The sequence below is a fragment of the Cherax quadricarinatus genome, chromosome 33 (genome assembly GCF_038502225.1).
Source record: "Cherax quadricarinatus isolate ZL_2023a chromosome 33, ASM3850222v1, whole genome shotgun sequence".
Lineage (NCBI taxonomy): Eukaryota > Metazoa > Arthropoda > Malacostraca > Decapoda > Parastacidae > Cherax > Cherax quadricarinatus.
Window position 1 is genome coordinate 1,638,394 of NC_091324.1, and position 26,512 is coordinate 1,664,905.

Sequence of the window (26,512 nt, forward strand, 5' to 3'; positions counted from 1 at the left end):
ACCCAGTTATAGGAGTAGGTATGATAGAGGCAGAGCCAGAAGCAGGCAATCAACACCCCCAGCAACCACAACTAGGTGAACGCATCTAGAGTGCGCACACACACACACAGTTAATGCATGAATATCTCCAACTGCCAACATCGAAGTGTTGTTCTCTGAGTAGCAGTGGCACCAACCAAGCAACATGTAAAAAACTCAATGCTTTAGTCTTTATGCATGATAATTTCTTAAGACAGTTATCATTTCGTAAATTATTTTAAACTTATACAAATGCAGTATTAAAAATCAATGGTTTTTCTAGGTCACTTACCTTCTTAATTCTCTATAGTGCTCGCCCTTTCTCATCTGCTTGACAGTAGCACACTATCATCTTGTATATCAGCTGATAATTAATTCCTGACACGAGCTATGTGGCAGCAACAGCCGTGTCAGCCACTGACCAGGGAACACTCCCTCCCTCAACATTGTTTCCCCAATTTGAAATAATAATGATAATGCACGATCACTGTACATGCATAATATCATTTGACTTATTAGCCACTGTCTCGCCTCCCATCCATTATAAAAACAATTACTTTATTAATGATTATTAACACTTAGTGTAGGTTTATGTTTGGGCTAACGTAAGCGGTTGTCTGCTGGACTGAGGTTGTTGGTGGCAAGTGTGGATGAGAAGCAGGATTTGTTGCCCCACAGGTTGTGTTGCTCCCAAGGTGTTGCCAAACCTGTGGCTGGCCAGACAACTCTTGCACCTTCATCACGACACTCGGTAAGTCTTGCTGAAGCAAGGCTTTTTCCCGGATTAGCTTAACACAATGGTGAAATTAAATTTTCCGTGCGGGTCAATATTCGTTGATACCGTTGTAAGGATTTAACAGTTGTAATTATGAAAACAACAGCAATCAAGATTAACTGTAAATATTAAGCTAACAGACATGTGAAAGGTTAAGTAAAAAAATTACAACATACAACAGATAGTCTATCCACATAACATTTTTTTTTTACTTAAACTCCTTCCCGTCTGGCGAGTATGCTTCTTATAAACATCCCTTCCAATTTCATTGTAGGAATTTATAAAGCATTAAGGTCTAAGGTACATAAAGACAAGGCTTTCTAAAAAATATTAAAAAATCAAATACATTTTGCTAACTGTCAAGAGCAAGACACTGAAGTGGCCAGTGCATCAGTATCTCCATAACATACTACCTTCTAGTCCTGCATCAACCAAGAGTGTTTTCCATGATTAATATGAATTAGTGTTATTATATATTAAACTATACTAACATGGAAGTTATAACCCTGGAGAACCAGAGATATTAATTTTACAATAGTATTTATATGTAGATTTAAACAAAACCATGTCATAATTACACTATAAATATTTAGTTTCTGTGATTTTATATACATTATATATATATATATATATATATATATATATATATATATATATATATATATATATATATATATATATATATATATAATTATTTTCTAGGTCGGTTACTATATTTTTATCCAAATTATGTGAATTTAACAAGCGTAAGTACGGGTAATGTGCCCTGAGTGTATACTGATGAAATACAAAAAGGAGACATTAACTATTCCTTATAAAAAACAACTCGTCAAAACAATGTATATAAAAAATACAGTATAATGCATGTTCTTAAAACGATGCAACTGATATGTTAAAAGATCATCACGACCCACCAGAAAATTTCAAGAAATTCTAACAATATTTGGTCTCGTATACAAAATTTTAATATCGTAAAAGGCAAGGAATTTTTCAGCAAAAAATTGCTTAAGTAGACGTCCTGTCAAATTCCCTTGCTTAAACAATTTTCATTGTAGTATAAATAATATAGAAATATTGCTTAATTTAGAATGTCTAGTGATCTTCCTTGTTTAACTAAGAATAGCATTGTTGAATTAAAAACAGTTAAATTTTCCTTGCTCACCCAGGACACCAAGAGGATGAGGTGAATTGCAAAGAAGCTTATGATGGTCCGCCAGTATGAATATTTCAGTGATTTCTATTTTCATGGACTTAGCCACATCTTACTGCCTTGTTTAACAAAAATATTTTCAAGCCTAGAATTACAATAGTTGAATAAGAAATCAGGATTGTATTCCTATGGTTTTCAAAGGCTGGAATTAGAGGAGCATCGTAACTCAAGTCAAGCAGACAGCGTTTTTAAGTCCTGCTTCATGTCTGCTTCATGATACAGTCCAGACATGAGCCTCATTATGCGGCACCAGCGCAGTGACACCCGCTGGCAAACTTGTAAATGTGTTTGTTTTTCTGTATTTTTATTTGCAATGAACTGTTACGATAAATACGAAAAATACTGATAATTATGATCATACAACACTATCGGTATACGTTATGTCGCAGTTTATTTATTCACTGCTATTCTGTTCACTTGCTAAATAGTACTTCTAGAAGTTTTTAACACCGAAAAAAATACGTTGCTCTGATAAATCAGCCTACTGCCACTGTGCATTTTCGCAAATGCAGGATGAAAAAATCCATGACGCAAATATCCCGGGAGTTCCCGGGAGTTGAGGTGGGATCATCTTCCTAGAAATGTAGGTTGGGTCGAGGGCTGCCACCCAGCAGAAAACGGTGCTCGCATGGCCAACCCTCCTAACCTTTTCTCTGCTCCATATATCATCTGACAAATTGCCATTGGCCGTTCGTTGTCTCTCCTCTGGTTTCATAAGGATATACAATTAAATGCGAGTTTTTTTTGCGTGTGCCTGTGACTAAATTTTTCAGATACCTGACAACGTTCTGATTATTGTTAATGATTCCGCGTAATTAAAGATGTGGTAGCATATACAATTATTTCTGGGAAGCAGGCCATATACGCTCACTGTTATTTAAAAGTGATTTGAGGGCTTCTCTTCGCCTATATACATCCATTACATCTATCCATCACATACCTATATACATCCATCACAAACATATATAAATTTCATCATATATATTTACCTACTATATACATCCATCATATATATATATATATATATATATATATATATATATATATATATATATATATATATATATATATATATATATATATATATATATATATGTCGTGCCGAATAGGCAGAACTTGCGATCTTGGCTTAAATAGCAACGTTCATCTTGCCATATAGGACAAGCGAAAATTTGTGTATGCAATAATTTCGCCAAAATCATTCTGAACCTAACGAAAAAAATGTATTTCACTGTGTTTGTTTAGTATTAAATTATTGTAAACAAATCTAAGATATATTTAGTTGGGTTAGACTAGAAAAATTGCTCTTGTTATAATATGGTTAGGTAAGTTTTCTAAGATTCTTTTGGTGCAAAAATTAAAAAAAAAATACATTAACATTAATGAAAAAACATACATCTTTAAACGTATAAGAGAAAATTTTAGAAAGGACTTAATTTTGAATGAGTTCTTGCTAATTGACCAGTTTTACATATTCGGCACGACATTATATATATATATATATATATATATATATATATATATATTTTATTTATTTATAGGATGGGGTCCACCTCTGGTGTAAATTGTGGGACCCATAGCCTCGGAGAAGTGGATAAAAAGGCTTCAAGGAAGAATATTTGGATTTCTTCCTGAAGCCGTTTGCCGTTTGAATATTCCACTTCCCCTATATATATATTCCCATATATATATATATATATATATATATATATATATATATATATATATATATATATATTATATATATATATATATACATACATCATATACCTATTGTATACATCCATCATATATGTACCTATTATATACATCCATCACAAGAATGCAAGAAGAAAAAAAAAAAAAAAAAAAAAAAAAAAAAAAAAAAAAAAAAAAAAAAAAAAAGAGGTTAAATTTTTAAATATACTAAAAATGTCAAAATACTTAAGGTAAGATTTACATTAACTAGACATGAGGGTGACAGAAATTTATATCGTGATCTCAATTCACACAACTGTTATGGACATGTATTTATGGTATTTTTTTTCAGAATTAACCTATAACCCAATAAACTTAAATAAAAATCATTGCAAAGAATCCCAACTTCGCCTAGTGTATACAACGTAGCTCGTTACTACCAGCCGAGGTACTCGTAAATAACGCTGGATTTGGTCAGTTCATGGACTCATGTTTCTCATATGTCGACTTTCCACTATCACCCGCAAGCTGGGAACGGCGGGCATAATAATGCTATCAAATAAAATTAATTACTCCCCAGAATACACTCAGGCCAAGATACAGGTATTTAAAAGATCACCAGAGAGGAGCCAAGACACAGGTATTTAACAGATCACCAGAGAGGAGCCAAGACACAGGTATTTAGCAGATCACCAGAGAGGAACCAAGACACAGGTATTTAACAGATCACCAGAGAGGAACCAAGACACAGGTATTTAACAGATCACCAGAGAGGAGCCAAGACACAGGTATTTAGCAGATCACCAGAGAGGAACCAAGACACAGGTATTTAACAGATCACCAGAGAGGAACCAAGACACAGGTATTTAACAGATCACCAGAGAGGAGTCAAGACAGGTATTTAATAATCACCAGAGAGGAGCCAAGACAGGTATTTAATAATCACCAGAGAGGAGCCAAGACACAGGTATTTTATAGATCGCCTGAGAGGAAACGTTCAGGGGGAATGTTCGGCTACCAAATATAAGATTTTTCCTTACAAGTGAAACTATAAAACAACATTATAGCTAGCGCTATATTCTGACATTTTATTTTCACTCAATCTTGATTGATAGTGATTATAACCGGGACTCTTATTTCTCGTCTCGCTAATCTCCCTCACCATCACATTCCTCTTTATCATCTTCACATCTATACATGTTCTCGCCCACCATTCTGTCTATTTACTCCACTTATTTATCCCCACATTTCGTTAAGTACCACCATTAACACTCACCATCTTTATTACCATGAGTCACAATTTACTCTCACCATATTCGTATCGTTTAACATTAATTTATTTTCAAAATATCGCATTAATACTATCCACTTTCACCATCTCGTTTAATATAACCATTTGTTCTCACCATCACTAATAGAATAAACATGCACTTCTTAACTTTTACCATCTTTGGCTCTTTACTATCAATGTCACTTTCACTGCCATCACTATCACCAGCTACTGTCTGGTCTCTCATGACCGTCCATTTGACAGTATCATGACACGAGTGAAAGTGTTTCACAGCAGAAAGCCCCCCCCCCACCCCGCCACCGTCACTATCACTAACCTCCCTCCCCCATCCCCGCCACCACCCCCCATCACCCCTGCCACCACCATTGCCCTCCTTCCCCTCCCCCTCCCCTCCCCCCGCAAACACCACCATAACGGCTCTCCCTCCCCCACCATCGCCGCCACCACCACCACCACCACCACCACCACCACCACCCCTGCAACAACCACCACCACCACCCCCGTCGCCACACCCCCCGTCGCCACCACCACCCCTGCCACCACCACCACCACCACCCCCCTGTCGCCACCACCCCCCGTCGCCACCACCCCACCGTCGCCACCACGTCACCACCACCCCCCGTGTCACCACCCCCCCTCGTCGCCACCACCATCGCCACCATCACCAACAGCGTCACAACCACACAATTACACAATCGTGTAAATTCACTGAAGCTTCTGCAACTAATGAATGCATAGTAGATTTTTTTACTTGATGGTACTTATGTTCACCATGCAGCTGAAGGTTACCAGGTGAGTGTTGCTTCCCTGGTGTACACTACTTACACTGTGTGGCGAACTACGACAAGTGTTCCTACCCTGGTGTACACTACTTACACTGTGTGGCGAACTACGACAAGTGTTCCTACCCTGGTGTACACTACTTACACTGTGTGGTGAACTGCGACAAGTGTTGCTACCCTGGTGTACACTACTTACACTGTGTGGTGAACTACGACAAGTGTTGCTACCCTGGTGTACACTACTTACACTGTGTGGTGAACTACAAGTGTTGCTACCCTGGTGTACACTACTTACACTGTGTGGTGAACTACCACAAGTGCTGCTACCCTGGTGTACACTACACTGTGTGGTGAACTACCACAAGTGTTGCTACCCTGGTGTACACTACTTACACTGTGTGGTGAACTACAAGTGTTGCTACCCTGGTGTACACTACTTACACTGTGTGGTGAACTACCACAAGTGCTGCTACCCTGGTGTACACTACACTGTGTGGTGAACTACCACAAGTGTTGCTACCCTGGTGTACACTATTTACACTGTGGTAAACTACGACAAGTGTTGCTACCCTGGTGTACACTACCTACACTGTGTGGTGAACTTCAGGTTAGTGTGAGTGTTGCTACCCTGGTGTACACTACCTACACTGTGTGGTGAACTTCAGGTTAGTGTGAGTGTTGCTACCCTGGTGTACACTACCTACACTGTATGGTGAACTTCAGGTTAGTGTGAGTGTTGCTACCCTGGTGTACACTACCTACACTGTGTGGTAAACTTCAGGTTAGTGTGAGTGTTGCTACCCTGGTGTACACTACCTACACTGTGTGGTGAACTACCACAAGTGTTGCTACCCTGGTGTACACTACCTACACTGTGTGGTAAACTTCAGGTTAGTGAGAGTGTTGCTACCCTGGTGTACACTACCTACACTGTGTGGTAAACTTCAGGTTAGTGTGAGTGTTGCTACCCTGGTGTACACTACCTACACTGTGTGGTAAACTTCAGGTTAGTGTGAGTGTTGCTACCCTGGTGCACACTACCTACACTGTGTGGTAAACTTCAGGTTAGTGTGAGTGTTGCTACCCTGGTGTACACTACTTACACTGTGTGGTAAACTTCAGGTTAGTGTGAGTGTTGCTACCATGGTGTACACTGCCTACACTGTGTGGTAAACTTCAGGTTAGTGTGAGTGTTGCTACCCTGGTGTACACTACCTACACTGTGGTAAACTTCAGGTTAGTGTGAGTGTTGCTACCCTGGTGTACACTACCTACACTGTATGGTGAACTTCAGGTTAGTGTGAGTGTTGCTACCCTGGTGTACACTACCTACACTGGTGTACACTACCTACACTGTATGGTGAACTTCAGGTTAGTGTGTGTTGCTACCCTGGTGTACACTACCTACCCTGGTGTACACTACCTACACTGGTGTACACTACCTACCCTGGTGTACACTACCTACCCTGGTGTACACTACCTACACTGGTGTACACTACCTACACTGGTGTACACTACCTACACTGGTGTACACTACCTACACTGTCTGGTGAACTTCAGGTTAGTGTGAGTGTTGCTACCCTGGTGTACACTACCTACCCTGCTGTACACTACCTACCCTTGTGTACACTACCTACACTGATGTACACTACCTACACTGGTGTACACTACCTACACTGGTGTACACTACCTACACTGGTGTACACTACCTACCCTGGTGTACACTACCTACCCTGGTGTACACTACCTACACTGGTGTACACTACCTACACTGGTGTACACTACCTACCCTGGTGTACACTACCTACCCTGGTGTACACTACCTACACTGGTGTACACTACCTACACTGGTGTACACTACCTACACTGGTGTACACTACCTACCCTGATGTACACTACCTACCCTGGTGTACACTACCTACCCTGGTGTACACTACCTACCCTGGTGTACACTACCTACCCTGGTGTACACTACCTACCCTGGTGTACACTACCTACCCTGGTGTACACTACCTACACTGGTGTACACTACCTACACTGGTGTACACTACCTACCCTGGTGTACACTTCCTACACTGGTGTACACTACCTACACTGGTGTACACTACCTACACTGGTGTACACTACCTACACTGGTGTACACTACCTACACTGGTGTACACATAATGCGTGATGAACTACAACAGGGAAACACAGCTGCCTCTTGATCCTCTATCACTATCATCTAAAATAAACGTAGCAGCACACTACTGATGTATTGTTTTATTCAACAATAAAAACAATCGCCATTGTTAACTGCCCACCATATTATTATATTCCTGGGCACGCACTAAACCCGTTGGGGTCATGCAGCTCCTAGGGGTAAGGTTACCTGTAGTCGCTTCCGCCGGTTCAGCGCCCCCGCGGCCCTGTCCCAGACCAGAGCTGGTTGCTGACACAGTGAGAGGACGTCAAGTGATGAGGTTTAATCCAAGGAATGGGAAGGTAACTCCAACTTCTGGTATCAAGAGCCCCTCACTGACATTTAAGACACCTCCCCTTCCTTGAGGGTCCCCCCTCCCATAACTCTTAGCTACAGCCAATGTCATTTATCCCCTCCCCCACCCCAGTGTTGAAAGTTAAGACACATGTGCAACATCTGGATATCTTTATTGTAGACGTTTCGCCATCCACTGGCTTTACTAATATCTTCTCTCCACCCCAGTGTCATTGATCTCTCCCCAAGTGTCGCCTATCCCCTCTCCCTGGTGTCACCTATCCCCTCCCCAGTGTAATTTATCCCCTCCTAGTGTTATTTATCCCCTTCCCAGTGTTATTTATCCCCTTCCCAGTGTCATTTATCCCTTTCCCAGTGGCATTTATCCCCTCCCCGGTGTCATTTACCACTTCCCCCACCATGTCATTTATCCCCTCCCCCAGTGTCATTTACCACCTCCCCCACCACTTTCCATGTAACCTCTTCCCCGGGTTAGTGCCATCACCAGTATTCCCGTTAATTGCCTCTTCCACTTTCCGTATTTTTAAACTGTAGTGTAGACTACCAGGATGCTGGCTTATCTTTAGGTAGTGCGGGAGCCCTGGATCATGCTCCTCTAACTTTCTCCCAATCACTCTCCAAGGACCTAGAACTCAGCATTTTGTCTAGTTTAAGTGACAAGGATATTTCATCAGTGGCAAGGATATTTCCTCAAGTGGCAAGGATATTTCATCAGTGACAAGGATATTTCCTCAGTAGCAAGATATTTCCTCAGTGGCAAGGATACTCCCTCAAGTGGCAAGGATATTTCCTCAAGTGGCAAGACATTTCCTCAGTGGCAAGAATATTTCCTCAAGTGGCAAGACATTTCCCCAAGTGGCAAGACATTTCCTCAAGTGGCAAGGATATTTCATCAGTGGCAAAGATATTTCATCAGTGGCAAAGATACTTCAACAGTGGCAAGGATATTTCATTAAAACCTTAACGTCTTATCATTTCAATGGATTAAGAACGTTTTTAAAAACTGATAAACTCACCGATGTGACGTCATAGACTGGCAACTGTGACCTCTGCTGTCCATCAATTGTCCTTCTGTCAGTTAACTTTCCCTCTGCTTCAATCAATTTCCCCTATCCTGTCGCTCATTTAGCCCCTCTCCTGTCGATTTAGCCCTCTTCTGTCAATCATTTGCCTCTCCTGCCAATCATGTTTCTTTACTGTTAATAATTTAACTGTTCTATTGTATTCCATAATTTGTCAATAATGTAGCCTATATTATATTACCTGCTGCAGTTTATCACCACCACGCTGTCAATTTTCCCTCCGTTGCACCACCTCTGTCAACTCTACCCACACCCTCCCTCTGTTTCCCCACCACTGTCAACTCTACCCACACCCTCCCTCTGTTGCACCACCACTGTCAACTCTACCCCACCCTCCCTCTGTTGCCCCAACACTGTCAACTCTACCCCACCCTCCCTCTGTTGCACCACCTCTGTCAACTCTACCCCACCCTCCCTCTGTTGCACCACCTCTGTCAACTCTACCCACACCCTCCCTCTGTTGCCCCAACACTGTCAACTCTACCCCACCCTCCCTCTGTTGCCCCAACACTGTCAACTCTACCCCACCCTCCCTCTGTTGCCCCAACACTGTCAACTCTACCCCACCCTCCCTCTGTTGCCCCAACACTGTCAACTCTACCCCACCCTCCCTCTGTTGCCCCAACACTGTCAACTCTACCCCACCCTCCCTCTGTTGCCCCAACACTGTCAACTCTACCCCACCCTCCCTCTGTTGCCCCAACACTGTCAACTCTACCCCACCCTCCCTCTGTTGCACCACTTCTGTCAACTCTACCCCACCCTCCCTCTGTTGCACCACCTCTGTCAACTCTACCCCACCCTCCCTCTGTTGCACCACCACTGTCAACTCTACCACATTGCCCTCCTCCACTCCGTAACACCTCCACTACTGTTTACAATCGTCCCCGTGGTAACAAGCCACAAAATATACATCAAAACATGGTCTTATATTATTCAATAAACCAATGATGATGAAACTGATAAATCATGTGACCCCTTTTATAGTGTACTCTGTTGTTTTAAATACTTAACCTTCAGTGACTGCCTTCTAGAGTATTATCAAGTACTAGGTTTGGTGCTTTATGGACTACTGGAACTAACTCAAGAAATGTCAATGAAGGGTGTACTAGGTAGCTTTAAAAATGGGTTAGACACATACACAAGCGAGACTGTGTGGGTGTGAGTGGGACCTGCCTAGTATACATGGTTGTAATATATTTGATAAGGGTTCTGGGAATCAACATGGGCCAGTAGGTCAACTGCAGTGCTCCTACATTTTTCTATTAGAAGCTGTGTGCCAGTACATCTGTCATCTTTCCTTATCTCCTCAGACTTCCACAAGAGGAGGTGAACAAGGCCTGCAGCTCGCACAGCACAGGAATCCCCCTACTGAGTAATCTATCAGCCACAAGGCTAACTAGTTGAGTCAGCAGCCACATCCAGCCTCACTCCCTCACACATCTCTACATGTGGTGTACAACACTCATATCATCCTCTTCATACCACTAAACAATGTCCCTTAAGTCTAAAATTATTTTATATGCGCGTTAGTGTAGGTATGCAGCCTATCAACTGAACGTCTGTCATTACAACTGAAATTTCCCAAGTGCAGCAACATAGAGAATATTTTAATTTCTAAAACAGGGATTCAAGTCAACTCAAGTGTATATGCACTGATATATAAAAATGTCGGTGGCAATAATTTACAAGCCCGTCGCCCTGTCGGCCATGCTAATAGTGGGTAGCAATAAGCATTGCAGGAGTCGCTCCTTGTGATAGTGAAGATATTTCCTGGTGGTTGGTCGGTCACGGCTGGGCGAAGGCTACACCACAGCCTCGCTACTTTGTGCTACCCCCAGTCCCCCTTCTGTAACCCACCGGCCTCACATTCTTAATAGCCTACCATTATCAAACATTTTTTAGCTCCTTGTGGTCGGCCATGGGCACTTGCCACCACGCTGGAGTATTCTGGGAGTGCTCGGCTCTTAACTGAACGAGGTGTAAGAATGCTTGGTAGCATTCTCCCAGAGCAGTGCTGTTTTTATTCATAAATACCACTGTCTATTCTGCTTATATCACTGTCTTTCTTGCTTGTATATACCACTAGTATTTTGTTTGTACATGCATAGCAGTCTCTACTGTCTATAGACACATGTCTTCTCCATGTACATATACCACTGTCTTGCTTGTGTTACGTCTATATGTTCTATTGCTCTGCATCACACGAGGTATATATATAATACAGCCAAGTGTATAAATTAGACACATGTTCAACATTTAATGAGCGAAACGCACACTAATAAAAGTTTCTAAACGTTGGACATGTGTTTAATTTCTTTTGTAATGGAGTGCAGAGAGGAGTCTCAGCCAGCGGTCACAAGCCTTCTATTAATTGCGTTAAATAAAAGATATGTTGACAAAACCTAAGGCAATCAATTCACCATAAGCGTTTGTTTTTGGTTAGTGTTTTATATATGATCTTAAACATTAAAAATTGGCACCGTATGTATTTTATGTAAAAGTGTAGTTTTTGTTAGACTTCTGGCAAAATGCGTAGTAAATGCACATGTTCATCCATTTGCAGAAAATAACTAGGTGAGTACAAATGGGAACCTCGTTTGTCTCGCGCTCAGCAGACGGAGGATCAAGCCTCCATCACGTCTTGTGTTGAATGACCCACATGAATTATTTATTTCTATTTGCAGATGACATTTGCCCTGCAGAATTAATAACACCGGGATACAGTACCGTTATCTCTTCGTTGCTGTAGATATACGCCTGTGTGTATATATTACTTTCTCAACTTCACTTCCGGGACAAATATTCTGTTCTTTCGTTTCCGGAATAAACATCGAGAAACGTTCTTCACATTTATTAAGAGTAAAAAAAAAATGCGTTTGTATGTCCAAAAACAAATTTATAAAAATTTAATAGCCGTTTAGGAAAATCTTTTCCTTAATGGAGTGAGAGGAGACAGGGGGGGGGGTAGAAAAAGGCAAGTAAAAAATAAAATCTACATTTCATGAGATTTACGGTAAGCATTTTTCAGCCTTTTGTGGATGTTCGCTTAAAAGGTTTAATAATATCACTGCAGAATTTGGTAAGTGGTTAACTTTAAGTTAGGCTGTACACTGCATATTTTTTTTTCTGGTTACCCTCACAGGGGCAGTTTCCAGCAGTAATTATCATTTATATTTTTAGTAACACTAAATTTTAAACAGTGACTTATAAATAATCTTAAACATGAAGTTTAAAACTGATAATACATACAAGGACATGAGTACTGCTTCACAACACTTCCTTTATTATTACTGCAAAAATTATGAAACATTCTGACCTAATAGTAAAAGATTATATATATATACATATTCGGCACGACATATATATATATATATATATATATATATATATATATATATATATATATATATATATATATATGTGTGTGTGCTGAATATGCATAACTTGCGATTTTGGCTTAAATAGCAACGCACTTCTTGCCGAAGAGGGCAAGCGAAAATTTTTGTATGCAAAAATTTCCCTAAAATAATAATGAATCTAACGAAACAAATATATTTCATTGTGTTTATTAAATTATTGTAAACTTATCTAAAATATATTTACTTGGATTATGCTAAATTAAATTGCGCTTGTTATAATGTTAGGTAAGTTTCCTAAGGCTCTTTTGGTACAATCATTAATATATCTTCAAATGTATAAGAGAAAATTTTAGAAACGACAATTTTAAATGAGTTTTTCCTAACTGACCAGTTTTACCTATTCGGCATATATATATATATATATATATATATATATATATATATATATATTATATATATATATATATATATATATATATATACCATAACATCTACGTTCCTTAAGGAGTTAGGCAAAAGACTCTTCAGGGCAACTAGGGACCTCAGAACTATTAGTTTTCTATTCCAGCGACTCGTATATTACATTAATCGCAGAGAGCTAAACCCGTTTGGGGGTGTCAAAGCCTCAAAAACCGGAAGCAAACAGATTAAGTCCAAGAAGAGAAGAACTTGATCAATTCCCTGGATCAAGAGTCCCTGCAAGAATCAAGTAACCTACCCTGAGGGAATATAATAATAATAATAATAATAATAATAATAATAATAATAATAATAATAATGTGTCCTATGTTGTAGTCATTGAGCTCAAACAGGAAAGTGGGAAATAAAATACCAGGGAAGCAACACGACGTACTTCTGTATGCACTTGACCCAGATTGCTTTGCTTGTTTTATTGAGATCATTATAAATGAAAATACATCAAAGCATCAGAAAGTAAGTGCCAAGACTGAAATCCCCATGAATAATTTCACTTTGGAGCTGATTAAGTACGTTAAGTAACACTTCTTTAAGATTTATGCAGACTATTTTCAGCAAGTCAATATTATTATTATTATTACGTTCTTGAAAAACCCGGGGGGGGGGGGGGTCATTCGTTGCAATTTAATAACATACATGTAGTGTACACACATGTACGTTATACGTTATTAAAGACAGAGAAAAAGGGAGGAGAGGAAATGAGAAAGAAGAGAAAGTAAGAGAGGGAAGGTATTAAGAAAGGATGAAGGTAAAAGGAATTGGGGACAAAATGAGGGGGGAACGAGGGAGTAGAGAGAGAAAACGAGGGTAAGAGAGAGAAGGCAATGAAAAGAGGGAGTAGAGAGAGAGGAAGAGGTAAAGGGAGAGGGGAGGACGGGTGGGTTGACAGCGGGAGAGAAAGCGGCTAGGAAAGCAGGTTGCAGGAAGAGAGAGAGTTGACGAGGGAGAGTGAGAAGAGATAAAGAGAGGGAAATGGAAGGAGGGGGGTAGAAATAGGGAAGGATGTTGTATTTTTAGTTTTTCTAAATGTTTTATGTTGTGTACTGGTGACGCGATTCTCCTAATATGTATGTACAGCCAGCGTGTATCAGGCACCTCCAGGTATATGTAAGTGGTACCTCCCAGTTTAGTTTAGTTTTTTATCATGGAGAGCGCTAAACCCGTTGGGATTATACAGCGCCTGTGGGGGATGGAAGGTATCAGACTCAATTCAGGGAACTGGAGCACGGATACAATTCCCTAGATCAAGAGCCCCTCACCAGCGTCAAGGAACCTCCCTTGAGGGGACTCCCAGTTTATGTAATTGGTACCTCCCAGTTTATGTAATTGGTACCTCCCAGTTTATGTAATTGGTACCTCCCAGTTTATGTAACTGGTACCTCCCAGTTTATGTAACTGGTACCTCCCAGTATATACAATTGGGTACTCGCAAAGTGTAGTAGGTATCCGTTAGTGTCTGTGGTAGGTACATCTCAGTGTATATAGTAGATATCCGCCAATGTGCGTAATAGGTACCTCCCAGTGTAACAGGTACCTCCTAGCATGTGTAACAGGTACCTCCTAGCATGTGTAACAGGTACCTACAAGCGCCACCGTGTCATCAATGCTTGCAGACAGTGAGAACAAGTGACTAGTATAGGCGTGCGCCTGTTGCCAAACTTCCCTGTGATGCAAGCAGCTGGTATTTCCCATTTGCGCTCCCAAGCAACACACTCTACGCACGACCTACAAGCGCCACCGTGTCATCAACAGACAGTGAGAGAAAGTGCGCCTGTTGCCAAACTTCCCTGTGATTGGTCACGTAGTAACTCTTACCAACAGATTGGTCCGTAGTAATACTAACACGCCAGCCTTTCATGCTCGGAAGTAAAGAGGCAGTGCCAAGGATATTAAAAAAAAGGTTAAACTAAGATTAAGATAACGAACAACCAATGAAAATAAATTCTTTATTGAAATTCACACCTCGTGGACATGAAGTGCTGTTGTTTGCAAAGTTAAGGTACGAGACATGATATCCTTGCACCTTAGGGAACTCTTCACTTCTAGTGAGATGCTGATAAACCATCCACGTTTCCTCGTATGAGTACAGTTAGGTTTTCACACAAAACTTAGCACAGTATATTTATTATTATAATACAGAGGAAAACGCTAACCTATAATGCCTGGGGAATGGGAGGCAATCTAAGAAAGGAGAGGGTAATACAAGGTACTTGGATTAAGAAACCTTCACCAGCAGCATCGAGGCATCCATCTTGAGGGGAACTCTGCACAAAGAAAAGCTCTCGCTAAGATACTGCATCACGGTGAATCTATACTTGGTTGAGTAACCGAAGCCAAATGCCGTAGTTTTGAGGGTCTCTACTGTATGGATTTATTCCAACTAGATTTTTACCGTTAATATAGAGTGGGTCTCACCACCCTCAGGTTGTGGAAGCGTTACAACCCCATTTATAGAGAACGCCATAGTGAAAGTACTGTACCTTACATTTACCTCAAGTCTAACTGCATCTACCCTCCCCCCTTCCCCGACTGCTCTAGTAGGTTCCTTCAAGGTGTCTCAATGCTGGTGAAGACCTCTTGATCTGAAGAATTAGAGATACATTCCTCCCCCTATGATCATACTGACTAAACTCGTAAAAATTAAAAATGCTATAAAACCGTGAGTTTTCAACACTTCTCGATTAAATTTTATTTAAAATTCTCTACAATCTCAAATTTGCCAGTTACAGAGAACTGTCAAATTGGTACCTACACAGCCCGAGTTCAGTACGAAAATACTTTTAATTAAGATACACATCACTATTTTTAGAAGTTACCAGAAGAGGCACTTTCTAGTTTTTATATAGAAACTAATAAAATAAAATTGGCAATTTAAAAACTTGCGTCTCAAAGTAAAGGCCAGGTTTTCTTTAAATATAGGCTTCAAACTTTGTTTCTGGGATATCACGAAGGGTATTATCCAGCAATTTATTTGAGTCCAATGATTCCAAATTTTTGCAAACTTTCACCACAATTTCAAATTTGCATCTACACACCTTCACTTGTAGGGTGTCGTCATTCTTATAGAATGCAACAGCATTAATATTTTGAAGCCGATAAGACAAGACATTCATTTATTGTATGGAAACCAATATTACTATTTATTTGACAAAACTGGCAAAATGCGACTTACGCAAAACACACCAAGGCTTTGAAAATTTGAAGCCGATCAGAAGAAGCATGGATTCCAATTATTTCAAGTTTTATAAACCAATGTAGTAGTCTGACAAATTTACCCTGCACACAAAGCTTAACAGGTACCATCCTCTACGTAAGACGCCATTCAGAAGCAGACTAATGTATTTGATTTAACAGGAATTCAAATTTCACGTTATTTTACTTAAAATTTGCTGCTGTGCGCCTACACATCTGAATTCCACTCTCCACCGCCTCGTTGAATTAGGAAGCATACTTTATGAACGTTTGAAGCCACGCAGCAGGGGGTCATGAAAGCTATTAGACCCATTCCAGGAAGCTGGGAATGTATTCTACACCCTGGTCACAGGAGCACCTGAATATGCTAACTGTTCCAAGAATCTTGCCCTACTTACCGTACATCAGCGTGGAAAAATTGAAAGCCGATCGGATGAGGCTTTGTCTTGTTATGAGCGGGAAAAAAAAGGAAAGTTGAAGGAAGATTAAAAAAAATCCAGGCAACCACATATAGGTGTCCCTTCAGGGGTATGTAATAATAATAATAATAATAATAATAATAATAATAATAATAATAATAATAATGCTTGCCAAGCACATTTTATACACTGATTAATTTCTAAAGCTTTTAAGTGCATTTCCATGACATTCGAATTCCCAAATTACACCAACAATATTTATTATATTTGAAGCAGACATACTGAAGCTTCATCAGACTGCTTCAAATATGGTACCTTACTCTGCCTAATTTATTTACTTCCTTATGTACGAATTCGAATTCGGCAATTTCAATCTGCAAGAATTACACATTAATTCCGCTCCCGTTTTTTTTTTTACTATCACTCTACATACGGTAGATATCTGGACCCGTAGTCATGCTCGAGGTAATAATTAGTAGTATTTTACTTGCAGAAAACTGCGTGGTGAGGCGAGTGTTAGTAATAAGTCAAGCGGCTCAGTGGAGCCTCTGCCTCCATTATAACACCCAGGCTAAAAACAACCCTCTTGTCTTACCGCTGCTCACTAATACTGTGGTAGTCAAGTGCCTGCCTTCTCTTGTGAAAGAATCGTTTAATTATCAAGGAGGCAGTCCTTCTAACGGGGTGGCTTCAGCGCCTGAAAGGCAGTTGATCCAAGGAATGGAACTGCGTCTCTCTGGATCAAACCTTATCTTATCTTAACCTGATTCTCACCCATTTTCCCTAGTATTGTATGACTTCCACTGCCGAAGGATTTGCCTCCAGGGAGGAGTGATCCTAGTAACTAGGACATTCTCCACACCCACAAGCTTTGCTCGTCCACCTGAATATCATAAAGTCAAGCTGATCGCAAGTTAACTTCAGTGTCATTTGGATGACAATGGTTCCAACCCATACTGAGTAGGATTCAGGGTGCATCGTATATACTAACAGAAAATAACGTCTACAAATATAACGTGCACTGCAAACTCGCCATAAACATTATAAACAGACACCCAAAGCCACCCACCCACTCATACACACTAGGAAACTTGTGAGCTTTAACAACACAAGGAAATTGTAGTCGCAGACGTTGATATAGACTGACCCCCCTGCTGTCTGCAATTCTGTCGCCTCTCCCTCCTCTCTCTCTCCCTCTCTCTCTCTCTCATTCTCTTCCTCTCCAGCTCTTCCTCCCTCCCTCCCTCTCCAGCTCTTCCTCCCTCCCTCCCTCCCTCCCTCTCCAGCTCTTCCTCCCTCCCTCCCTCTCCAGCTCTTCCTCCCTTCCTCCCTCTCCAGCTCTTCCTCCCTCCCTCCCTCTACAGCTCTTCCTCCCTCCCTCCCTCTCCAGCTCTTCCTCCCTCCCTCCCTCTCCAGCTCTTCCTCCCTCCCTCTCTCTCCAGCTCTTCCTCCTTCCCTCTCTCTCCAGCTCTTCCTCCCTTCCTCCCTCTCCAGCTCTTCCTCCCTCCCTCCCTCTCCAGCTCTTCCTCCCTCCCTCCCTCCCCCTCCATCTATTCTTCCCTCCCTCCCCCCCTCCCTTCCCTCTCTCTCTCTCAGCGTGATTCGATCCCTGTAACCACATATAGGTGAGTACCTGTATACACACACACACACTCACACACACACACACACAGGGATCTGGACAGGCTGCAGGCCTGGTCCAGAAACTGGCTCCTGGAGTTCAACCCCACCAAATGCAAAGTCATGAAGATTAGGGAAGGGCAAAGAAGACCGCAGAGTACAGTCTTGGGGGACAAACACTACAAATCTCACTCCGAGCACATCTCCTGAGGTTCACATCATCCAAATAACTGCTGCAGTATATGGGCGCCTAGCAAACCTAGGAATAGCATTCCGACATCTCAGTAGGAAGCGTTCAGGACTCTGTACACCGTGTACGTCAGGTCCATCTTGCAGTACGCAGCACCAGTTTGGAACCAACACCTGGCCAAGCCCATCAGGAAATTAGATAAAGTGCAAGAAGGTTTTGCAAGAGACTAGTCCCGGAGCTAAGGGGCATGTCCTACGAGAAGAGGTTAAGGGAAATCGACCTGACGACACTAAAAGACAGGAAATAGGGGGGATATGATAACGACATAGAAAATACTGAGAGGAATCCACAAGGTGGACAGAGATAGGGTGTTCCAGAGATGGGACACAACAACAAGGGGGTCACAATTGAAAGTTAAAAGCTCAGATGAGTCACAGGGATGTTAGGAAGTACTTCTTCAGTCATAGAGTTGTCAGAAAGCGGAATAGTCTGGAAAGTGATGTAGTGGAGGCAGGAACCATACGTAGCTTTAAGAAGACGTATGATAAAGCTCATGGAGCAGGGAGAGAGTGACCTAGTAGCGACCAGTGAAGAGGCAGGGCCAGGAGCTATGATTCGACCCCTGCAGCCACAATTAGGTGAGTACACACACAGTGTTGCCATCACCCCTCATACAGTCTGTCACTACTACTCTACAGAGCCATCACCCGTCTCTCCCACCCACCCAATATTGTCATGACCCTCTCTCCCACCCACACTGGTGCCATCACCTCATCCACCCACAGTGTCGCCACCACTCTTCTCTTGACCACTCACACAATGTTGCCATCAACCCTCTCTTTCCCACCAGCAGTATCGCCAGTGCTAATCTCTCCTACCTAGTGCTGTCATCTCTCTTTCCCACCCACAAAACATCACCAATACCGCCTCCAATACCACCCCTTGTCACTCACACACACACACACACACACACACACACATACACAACCTAGACAGCGAAGTGGTACAGGTAGAATCCATACATAGCTTTAAGAATATGTATATAGGGCTCACGCAGCCACGAGTGAAACTAGTAGCGGTCAGCAGAGAGGAGGGACCAGGAGCTGAGACCCGACCTCTGCAACTACAATTAGGCGAGTACACCTATCCACACACACGTTATGACTTGACCTCTGCAACCACAATTAGGGGATAACACAAACACCCTCACACAAACAGGCCAAGCGTCTTAGTGGCAAGTGTCTTGGACAAAATGGTAACACACACATACACACGTGCCACTACCAGTGCCTTCCCACACCCTCACACAAGTGCCACCAATGTGTCACAGTGTTACCATCACAGACTCCTCTTACTGTTCTCATCACTGCCCCTCAGTGGCTCGCTATCTATCAAGTATCTTAACAACTGCTTATCAGATATTAACACGTCAACAACGGTCTAGTCAGTTATGTCTCGTAATTGTAAAAGTTTTTATATTCTATATTATCTTCGATGGGTAACATCTTTCTTCCTCTCTGGACTTTAGTTTATAACTTGAGAATGCTTCAACCGATTGGCATAAAACTTTCAACGTATACTGGCGTGTGCAGGTGGCCTCTGGTCAATTTTATATAAACAATTCCTGCTTTTTGAAATCCGCGAGACAACGAGATAAAATCTCGTCATCTGTTCGGAGCGTTCAGAACTGGTGTAGCCTACTTTTTATAAAAGGTTGGGAGTGTTATTAGTGTGTGGGAGTCAATTTGATTGTTTTATTTTTTTTTAAAATGATGTGGTATTTTTTCCGTGAAGTATCTTGACACTCTCATCTGAAAGGTTTCAGTCATTAATGACTGACGCATCTTATAAGAAAGACCATACTAAGTATAGTATAAGTAGAGAATGCCTTTTCTGGTCGCCTTAAGTTTTTAAGCGCTGGTGTGGTTTGCATAATAGAAGCTTTGCATTGTTACTAGGCTCCTAAGTTCCAATTTGCCATCTTTTTAAAACTGATATTGAGTTCCATTCAATAGCTGGAGAACGTCTCCTCTAACTGGCTTCAGATCTTCATTTATAACGCCAATGCATTTTATGATACTTTCAAAGTATAGGTTATTTAGGTGAAATTTGCCAATATACTAACAGTTCAAAACTTGAAAACTTGGAATGACTGGATTCTTCAGTGCAATAACCTAGAAAGAGAAAGAGAAAGAGAGAGAGAGACATAGCTACTTCGTCTCATCCCAAAATCGCATGACTATACCGATGACTACTCTATCATGTACTTATTCTAGAGAGGAGATGCCAGCTGCTTTCTGGAATATTAATCACCAGCTTACAGCTGTATCAACCTGAGGAAAACGATGACAGGTTATATTTGATTTAGAGAAAATACAGCATGTTAATGCTGGAGCTATGATAATGAATGGAAGTACATGTATGTTGAAGTGACCAAATGAAATCTTTGGTCCATAGCTGGTTATTACTTCATCCTGTTCCCTCTTTGCATGTTCATAAAAATTATATTTTGTATTTATATATAGGTGTGTCAGTTATTTCTGGATGTGGGCAAGACTGAAAATGCCTCAATTCCGTATATATATATATATATATATATATATATATATATATATATATATATATATATATATATATATATATATATATATATATATATATATATACATATATATATATATATATATATATATATATATATATATATATATATATATATATATATATATATATTACCAACAACACATCTGTATCTAAATCTGCCTCTTAGTTTTGTGAATTATTGCATTTTCAATGTTGAAAGACATATATTCATTACCGGAATATGTTAGATTAAGTTTTATGTAATAAGAAAACAGCTTCAAGGCTACAGAGATTTGTGTCCACTTGACGGATAATGTTAGGGAAGACTTTTAAAGGAGCTGAGGAAGGCAGTAGTAGCTCTTAGCTGGTAAAATAATGATGTATATCTTAACCTACCAACCACTGTACCATTATTGTACAGAGATAATATACGATGAGAGGGGGAAAGGATGAAGTGATGTACAGGATAAAGTGATGTACAGGATAAAGTGATGTACGGGATAAAGTGATGTACAGGATGAAGTGATGTACAAGATAAAGTGATGTACAGGATGAAGTGATGTACAAGATAAAGTGATGTACAAGATAAAGTGATGTACAAGTTCCCCGAGGAATGGTTGAGACAACGGTGTGGTCCCTGCTCCTTGCCCTCGACTAACGGCTCACCCACACCTGGCAGCAGCAGCAGCAGCAACAGGAGGCTTCCTCGGTAGGGTTCCTCGACCTCAAAACCTTCCCACCCACCCACCCACATCCCTCCCTCCCTCCTCACACATACAAATAGGCTTGTTTTATTATATTTAAAAGCATTCCACTTCTAACATTATTCAATGTACATTATAATTAAGAACATGATACTGTCGTGACCACTTCACTTTATTATATAAATTATAATCACAAAGCAAGTAAAACTATCCGAAGTCTACGTTTCACATTTCACAATTCATGTCTATAATTCGTTCCGTGTCATCAGCCGGAATTGTCAGCAAATTTAGACGAAAAGATAAATATCCCACCATTTATGCCAAAAGAGATCTGACTTATTAGTCACGTAAACATCCTGCGGGGAAAGTGGCACCCTTTACCCGTACCCCTTGAAACAAACCATTCAAACCACCACCGTTTGTAAGCTGACCCAGCGACTGGTTGAACTTACAAACAGGTAATGACACGTATAAAAAACATGAGAATACAGGAGTAGTGCTGCTATAATAGGTGCGCTGACCCATGCTAGGCAAGTCTTACTCACATCCACCCATTCTCATACATTTGTCTTAAATTATTTTTAAATCTCTCCGGAAAGCTCGCTTCAATGACACTACCTGCATGTTGTTCCACCCATCTATAATTCTACTGCCAGGCTGGCACGTTCCTTTATATTTACACTAACACGTGATTACACACGAGACACCATCACATTCATAAGTGACGCAAGGTGCGGTCTTATGGTTTGCAATGAACTTCATTCTCTTGAGATAGCGTCAAGTAGATTTGTAGGTGTGAAAGGCTGATCCCACTCACTGTATTAACCTTGTAAATAATATAAACAAGTAACACCTATAAGTAAATACTAATGTGCGCAGACTATAAAACTGGGTACAAGACTGGTACAAGACAAGCTGCAACAGAAGGAAAAAGATGAAGGTTAACAGGAAGCATAACATGCACAGTGTGAGAGTCTCTCTGCACTTAACATTAACACCACCGGACAAGTTACAAACCCCCTCACTGCTTGGTGTAGTAGCTGCCCTCCGTCACTATTCTCCACCTCTAACCCCCCACAACATGTATCCAATACTCAGTCATGAGCCACAAAATTCGAAGCCTGCAAACATAATAAATAACTATACCATCTGTACAGAATCCTCAGCTAGGGCCCAGGAGTTATGAATCGACCCTGCAAAGACAACTAGGGGGAATGGATAAGCTCCTCAAGTGGTGTATACATTGGACTGCAGGCACCAATAGTCTAATCGATCAAGCCAGCAACTAGGAGGCATGGCGTGGGCCTGGGCCGCGGGGGCGGTAACCCCCGAAGCGACTACATTATTATTATTATAATTATAATCAAGGGGGAAGCGCTAAACCCGGAGGATTATACAGCGCCTGGGGGGGGGGATGTGGAAGGCATTCAGGCTTAATTCGGGGAACTGGAGCACAGATCCAATTCCCTAAATAAAGAGCCCCTCACCAACATCAAGGAACCTTCCTTGAGGGGCGAAACGACTACAGGTAACCATATGTAAGGAAACCTCAGCACTCTCCACACGTACCTGGGGTTTACCTGGAGAGGGTTTCGGGGGTCAACGCCCCCGCGGCCCGGTCTGAGACCAGGCCTCGTGGTGGCTCAGGGCCTGATCAATCAGGCTGTTACTGCTGGCCGCACGCTAACTGACGTACGAACCACAACCCGGCTGGTCAGGTACTGACTTTAGGTGCCTGTCCAGTGCCTTCTTGAAAACAGTCAGGGGTCTATTGGTAATCCCCCTTATGTATGTTGGGAGGCAATTGAACAGTCTTGGGCCCCTGACACTTATTGTGCTGTCTCTCAGTGTACTCGTGGCACCCTTGCTTTTCATTGGGGGAATGTTACATCTCCTGCCGAGTCTTCTGCTTTCATAGGGAGTGAATTTCATGTGCAAGTTTGGTACTAATCCCTCTAGGATTTTCTAAGTGTATATTAGCATGTATCTCTCGCCTGCGTTCCAAGGAATACAAATAATGGGACTTCAACCGTTCCCAGCAATTTAGGTGCCTTATCGTACTTATGTGTGCCTTGAAAGTTCTTTGTACACTCTCCAGGTCAGCAATTTCGCCTGCCTTGATGGGGGCAGTTAGTGTACAGCAGTATTCCAGCCTAGAGAGAACAAGCGATTTGAAGAGAATCATTATGGGCTTGACGTCCCTAGTTTTGAAGGTTCTCATTATCCATCCTATCATTTTCCTAGCAGATGCGGTAGATACATTGTTGTGATCTTTAAAGGCAATTTCCTCTGACATTGACACTCCCAGGTCCTTCACATTACTTTTTCGCTCTATTGTATGGTTAGAACTTGTATACCCTGATACAGTTTTAATTTCCTCCAGTTTTCCATATCTGAGTAATTGAAATTTCTCTTCATTGAACTTCATAATCTGTACAGCATTCTCAGAGGTATCCCTAACTACACTTATCTGCACATAAACCTCTTTACCGGACACTTGATGCTTTCAAGCTGTGATAAAGATATAAATGAAGCACAACCCACGAACAGCCACAGCTAACATGCAAGGAGCCGCCCGTCACCCACCCACTTCTCAGAAAGCTTCCACAGGTCTATAAGAGCGCCCCGCGCCCCCTTCACCCAGCCAGCAACACCACAAGAGAGAGAGAGAGAGTAGCCGCCCATCAAGAGAGCGGAGGTGTGCTGGGGAAAGGCTGCCGCAGGTGACACTAATTTCAAAAGCGCCAGAATAGAGTGAGAGGACCTAGTCTGGACATCCTACCAAGAAATTAAGATAATAACAACTACAAGGGTGTGTTGGCTTGTTGCTGACACGAACCAAGGAAGTGAAGAGACGATGCTAGACTAAACACTATGAAGGGGAAAACAGTGAAGGTGATCAATGCAGCGAGAGTGCTGAATAAACGCTCGCTTCTGGTTTAATTGCATTATGTCCTCACTTCACTTACCCGTATTTAAGTAACTGTAAAACAAATAAACATACAAAAGTCCATATAATAATAATAATGGGAATAAGATTAAGAATTAGAAGAACGTCTCTAAAGATACAGAAAATTTATATATATTAAAAGTAAAGAGAACCAACCATTGTTAAGTTATTGTTGCTTGATACACCTGCTGCTGTTGCCAAGGTGCTGTGGCCAACCTTCATTATGATCCCTCACAGGACTCGCTAAGTAACTTACAAATCATATGGATATATGAGATTAACACAAAGACAGAAAGAAGCACAACAGCTTCCACAGCAACAGCACTGACTGAACAAAATTTATAATCCATAGGAAGCTTGTGTTTTTACCTTTGCCGTTATCAAGTTGGTTGTTATTGAGGACATCACTGTTGGTGCTGCTGCTGGTGGAATGGTGACGCTGCGGGTAGTGATGGTAGCGGCGGTGCAACATACCATCAATACCATACTCGTCGTCTTCTTCCTCCTCCTCCAGCGTCTCTAAGCCTCCGCCAGGTTCCTCTGCTGTCCTGTGCACCCCCATGATGGGATCTCGTTGTCAGGATGGTGGTGGTGAGGAAGGACAGTCACGAGAGCTTATAGCCTGTTGCTTGTCTCCCAGGAGTTGGATGATAGTGGCGGTTATGGTGAAAAAGTCTTCCACTGAGGTAAAGTGGGGCTCAACTCGTCAGTAAATTCCCTGATAGTAGCAACAACAGCTGGGGGAACAGAGGTGGTGGTTGAGGATGTCTGGGTGGGTCATCAAACTCACACCACGAGAACACCAGACTTTGCCACCTCCTACGCTATCTCTTTCCTCTGCTCCTGTTGAGTTTCGCTATCAAGCTTGCAACCTTCACTGTCTAGGAGCCGTCTTATTTAGAAAGTTGATGCAAGTCCGTCTTTTACTAGTTTTTTAATAGTCTATTGGTAATATTAAAACCTGAGGAAAAAATAATTGTATGAAAATTGCTATACCGTTGTTAAAATTGAATTGTGATTACTGACTCGCCAAGGGTAAAATAGTGTAACCCACGCTGCACTTGTTTTAACACCTGTGCTTCAAGCACAGGTATGACACAGGTGAAGAATAAGTTCACAACACCGTGACTGGAACAATCCGCAACCAGCCCACACTATCAAGGAAACTTTAGACGACATTTCAAGGGTCAGTCTTTTTTCCCCCATTTTCTCGGCTGTAGCTTCAGCATAATGATCCGAAACGGAACGAAACGTTTTTCTAAACTTTCCAAGACATGGGTTAGTTGTGAATGGCTAGTGTGCCGCAATGTGGTGGACCCAATTAAAAAGAAGACAACAGATGCAGTAAAAAAGTGTTGACACCAGCAACAATGACGCCGAACTAGGTAATGAAGCTAGCATCATCTTGACAGGTATACTCCACTCTTTAATGCGACTGAGCACTCCTTGCAAGATCATACGGCAAATGTTCACAAGATGCCATTAAGGTTGAATGTACCTGTGTAGCTGTACGTAATGCATGTGTAACTGTACGTGATGCCTGTGTAACTGTACGTGATGCGGGCCTGTATGTGATATGTTTAACTGCACGTGACTGAGGTACCATGTATATTATTGTATTCACCAAAAAATTTAGTCTCAACGCTGCATGATAGGTATTATACATAGTACGCAATGTGATAT

At 41.5% G+C, this 26,512-nt stretch overlaps 1 protein-coding gene across 8 annotated transcripts in view; it reads right to left on the minus strand.

Moving 5' to 3' along the window:
- Positions 1–26,512, minus strand: part of LOC128693903 (ribosomal protein S6 kinase alpha-5) — a 197,704-nt gene that overhangs the window by 113,708 nt on the left and 57,484 nt on the right. For 6 of the 8 annotated variants that reach the window (XM_053783770.2, XM_053783771.2, XM_053783773.2 and 3 more), the window contains exon 2: positions 25,199–25,790. The exons of 1 other annotated variant lie outside the window; for it this stretch is intronic. In XM_053783770.2, coding sequence (XP_053639745.2) covers positions 25,199–25,391 — 193 coding nt within the window. In that variant the 5' untranslated portion in view covers positions 25,392–25,790. Of the gene's footprint in view, positions 1–310; positions 628–25,198; positions 25,791–26,512 lie in introns of those variants that run through there. One more of the 8 variants, XM_053783769.2, reaches the window with a different exon arrangement.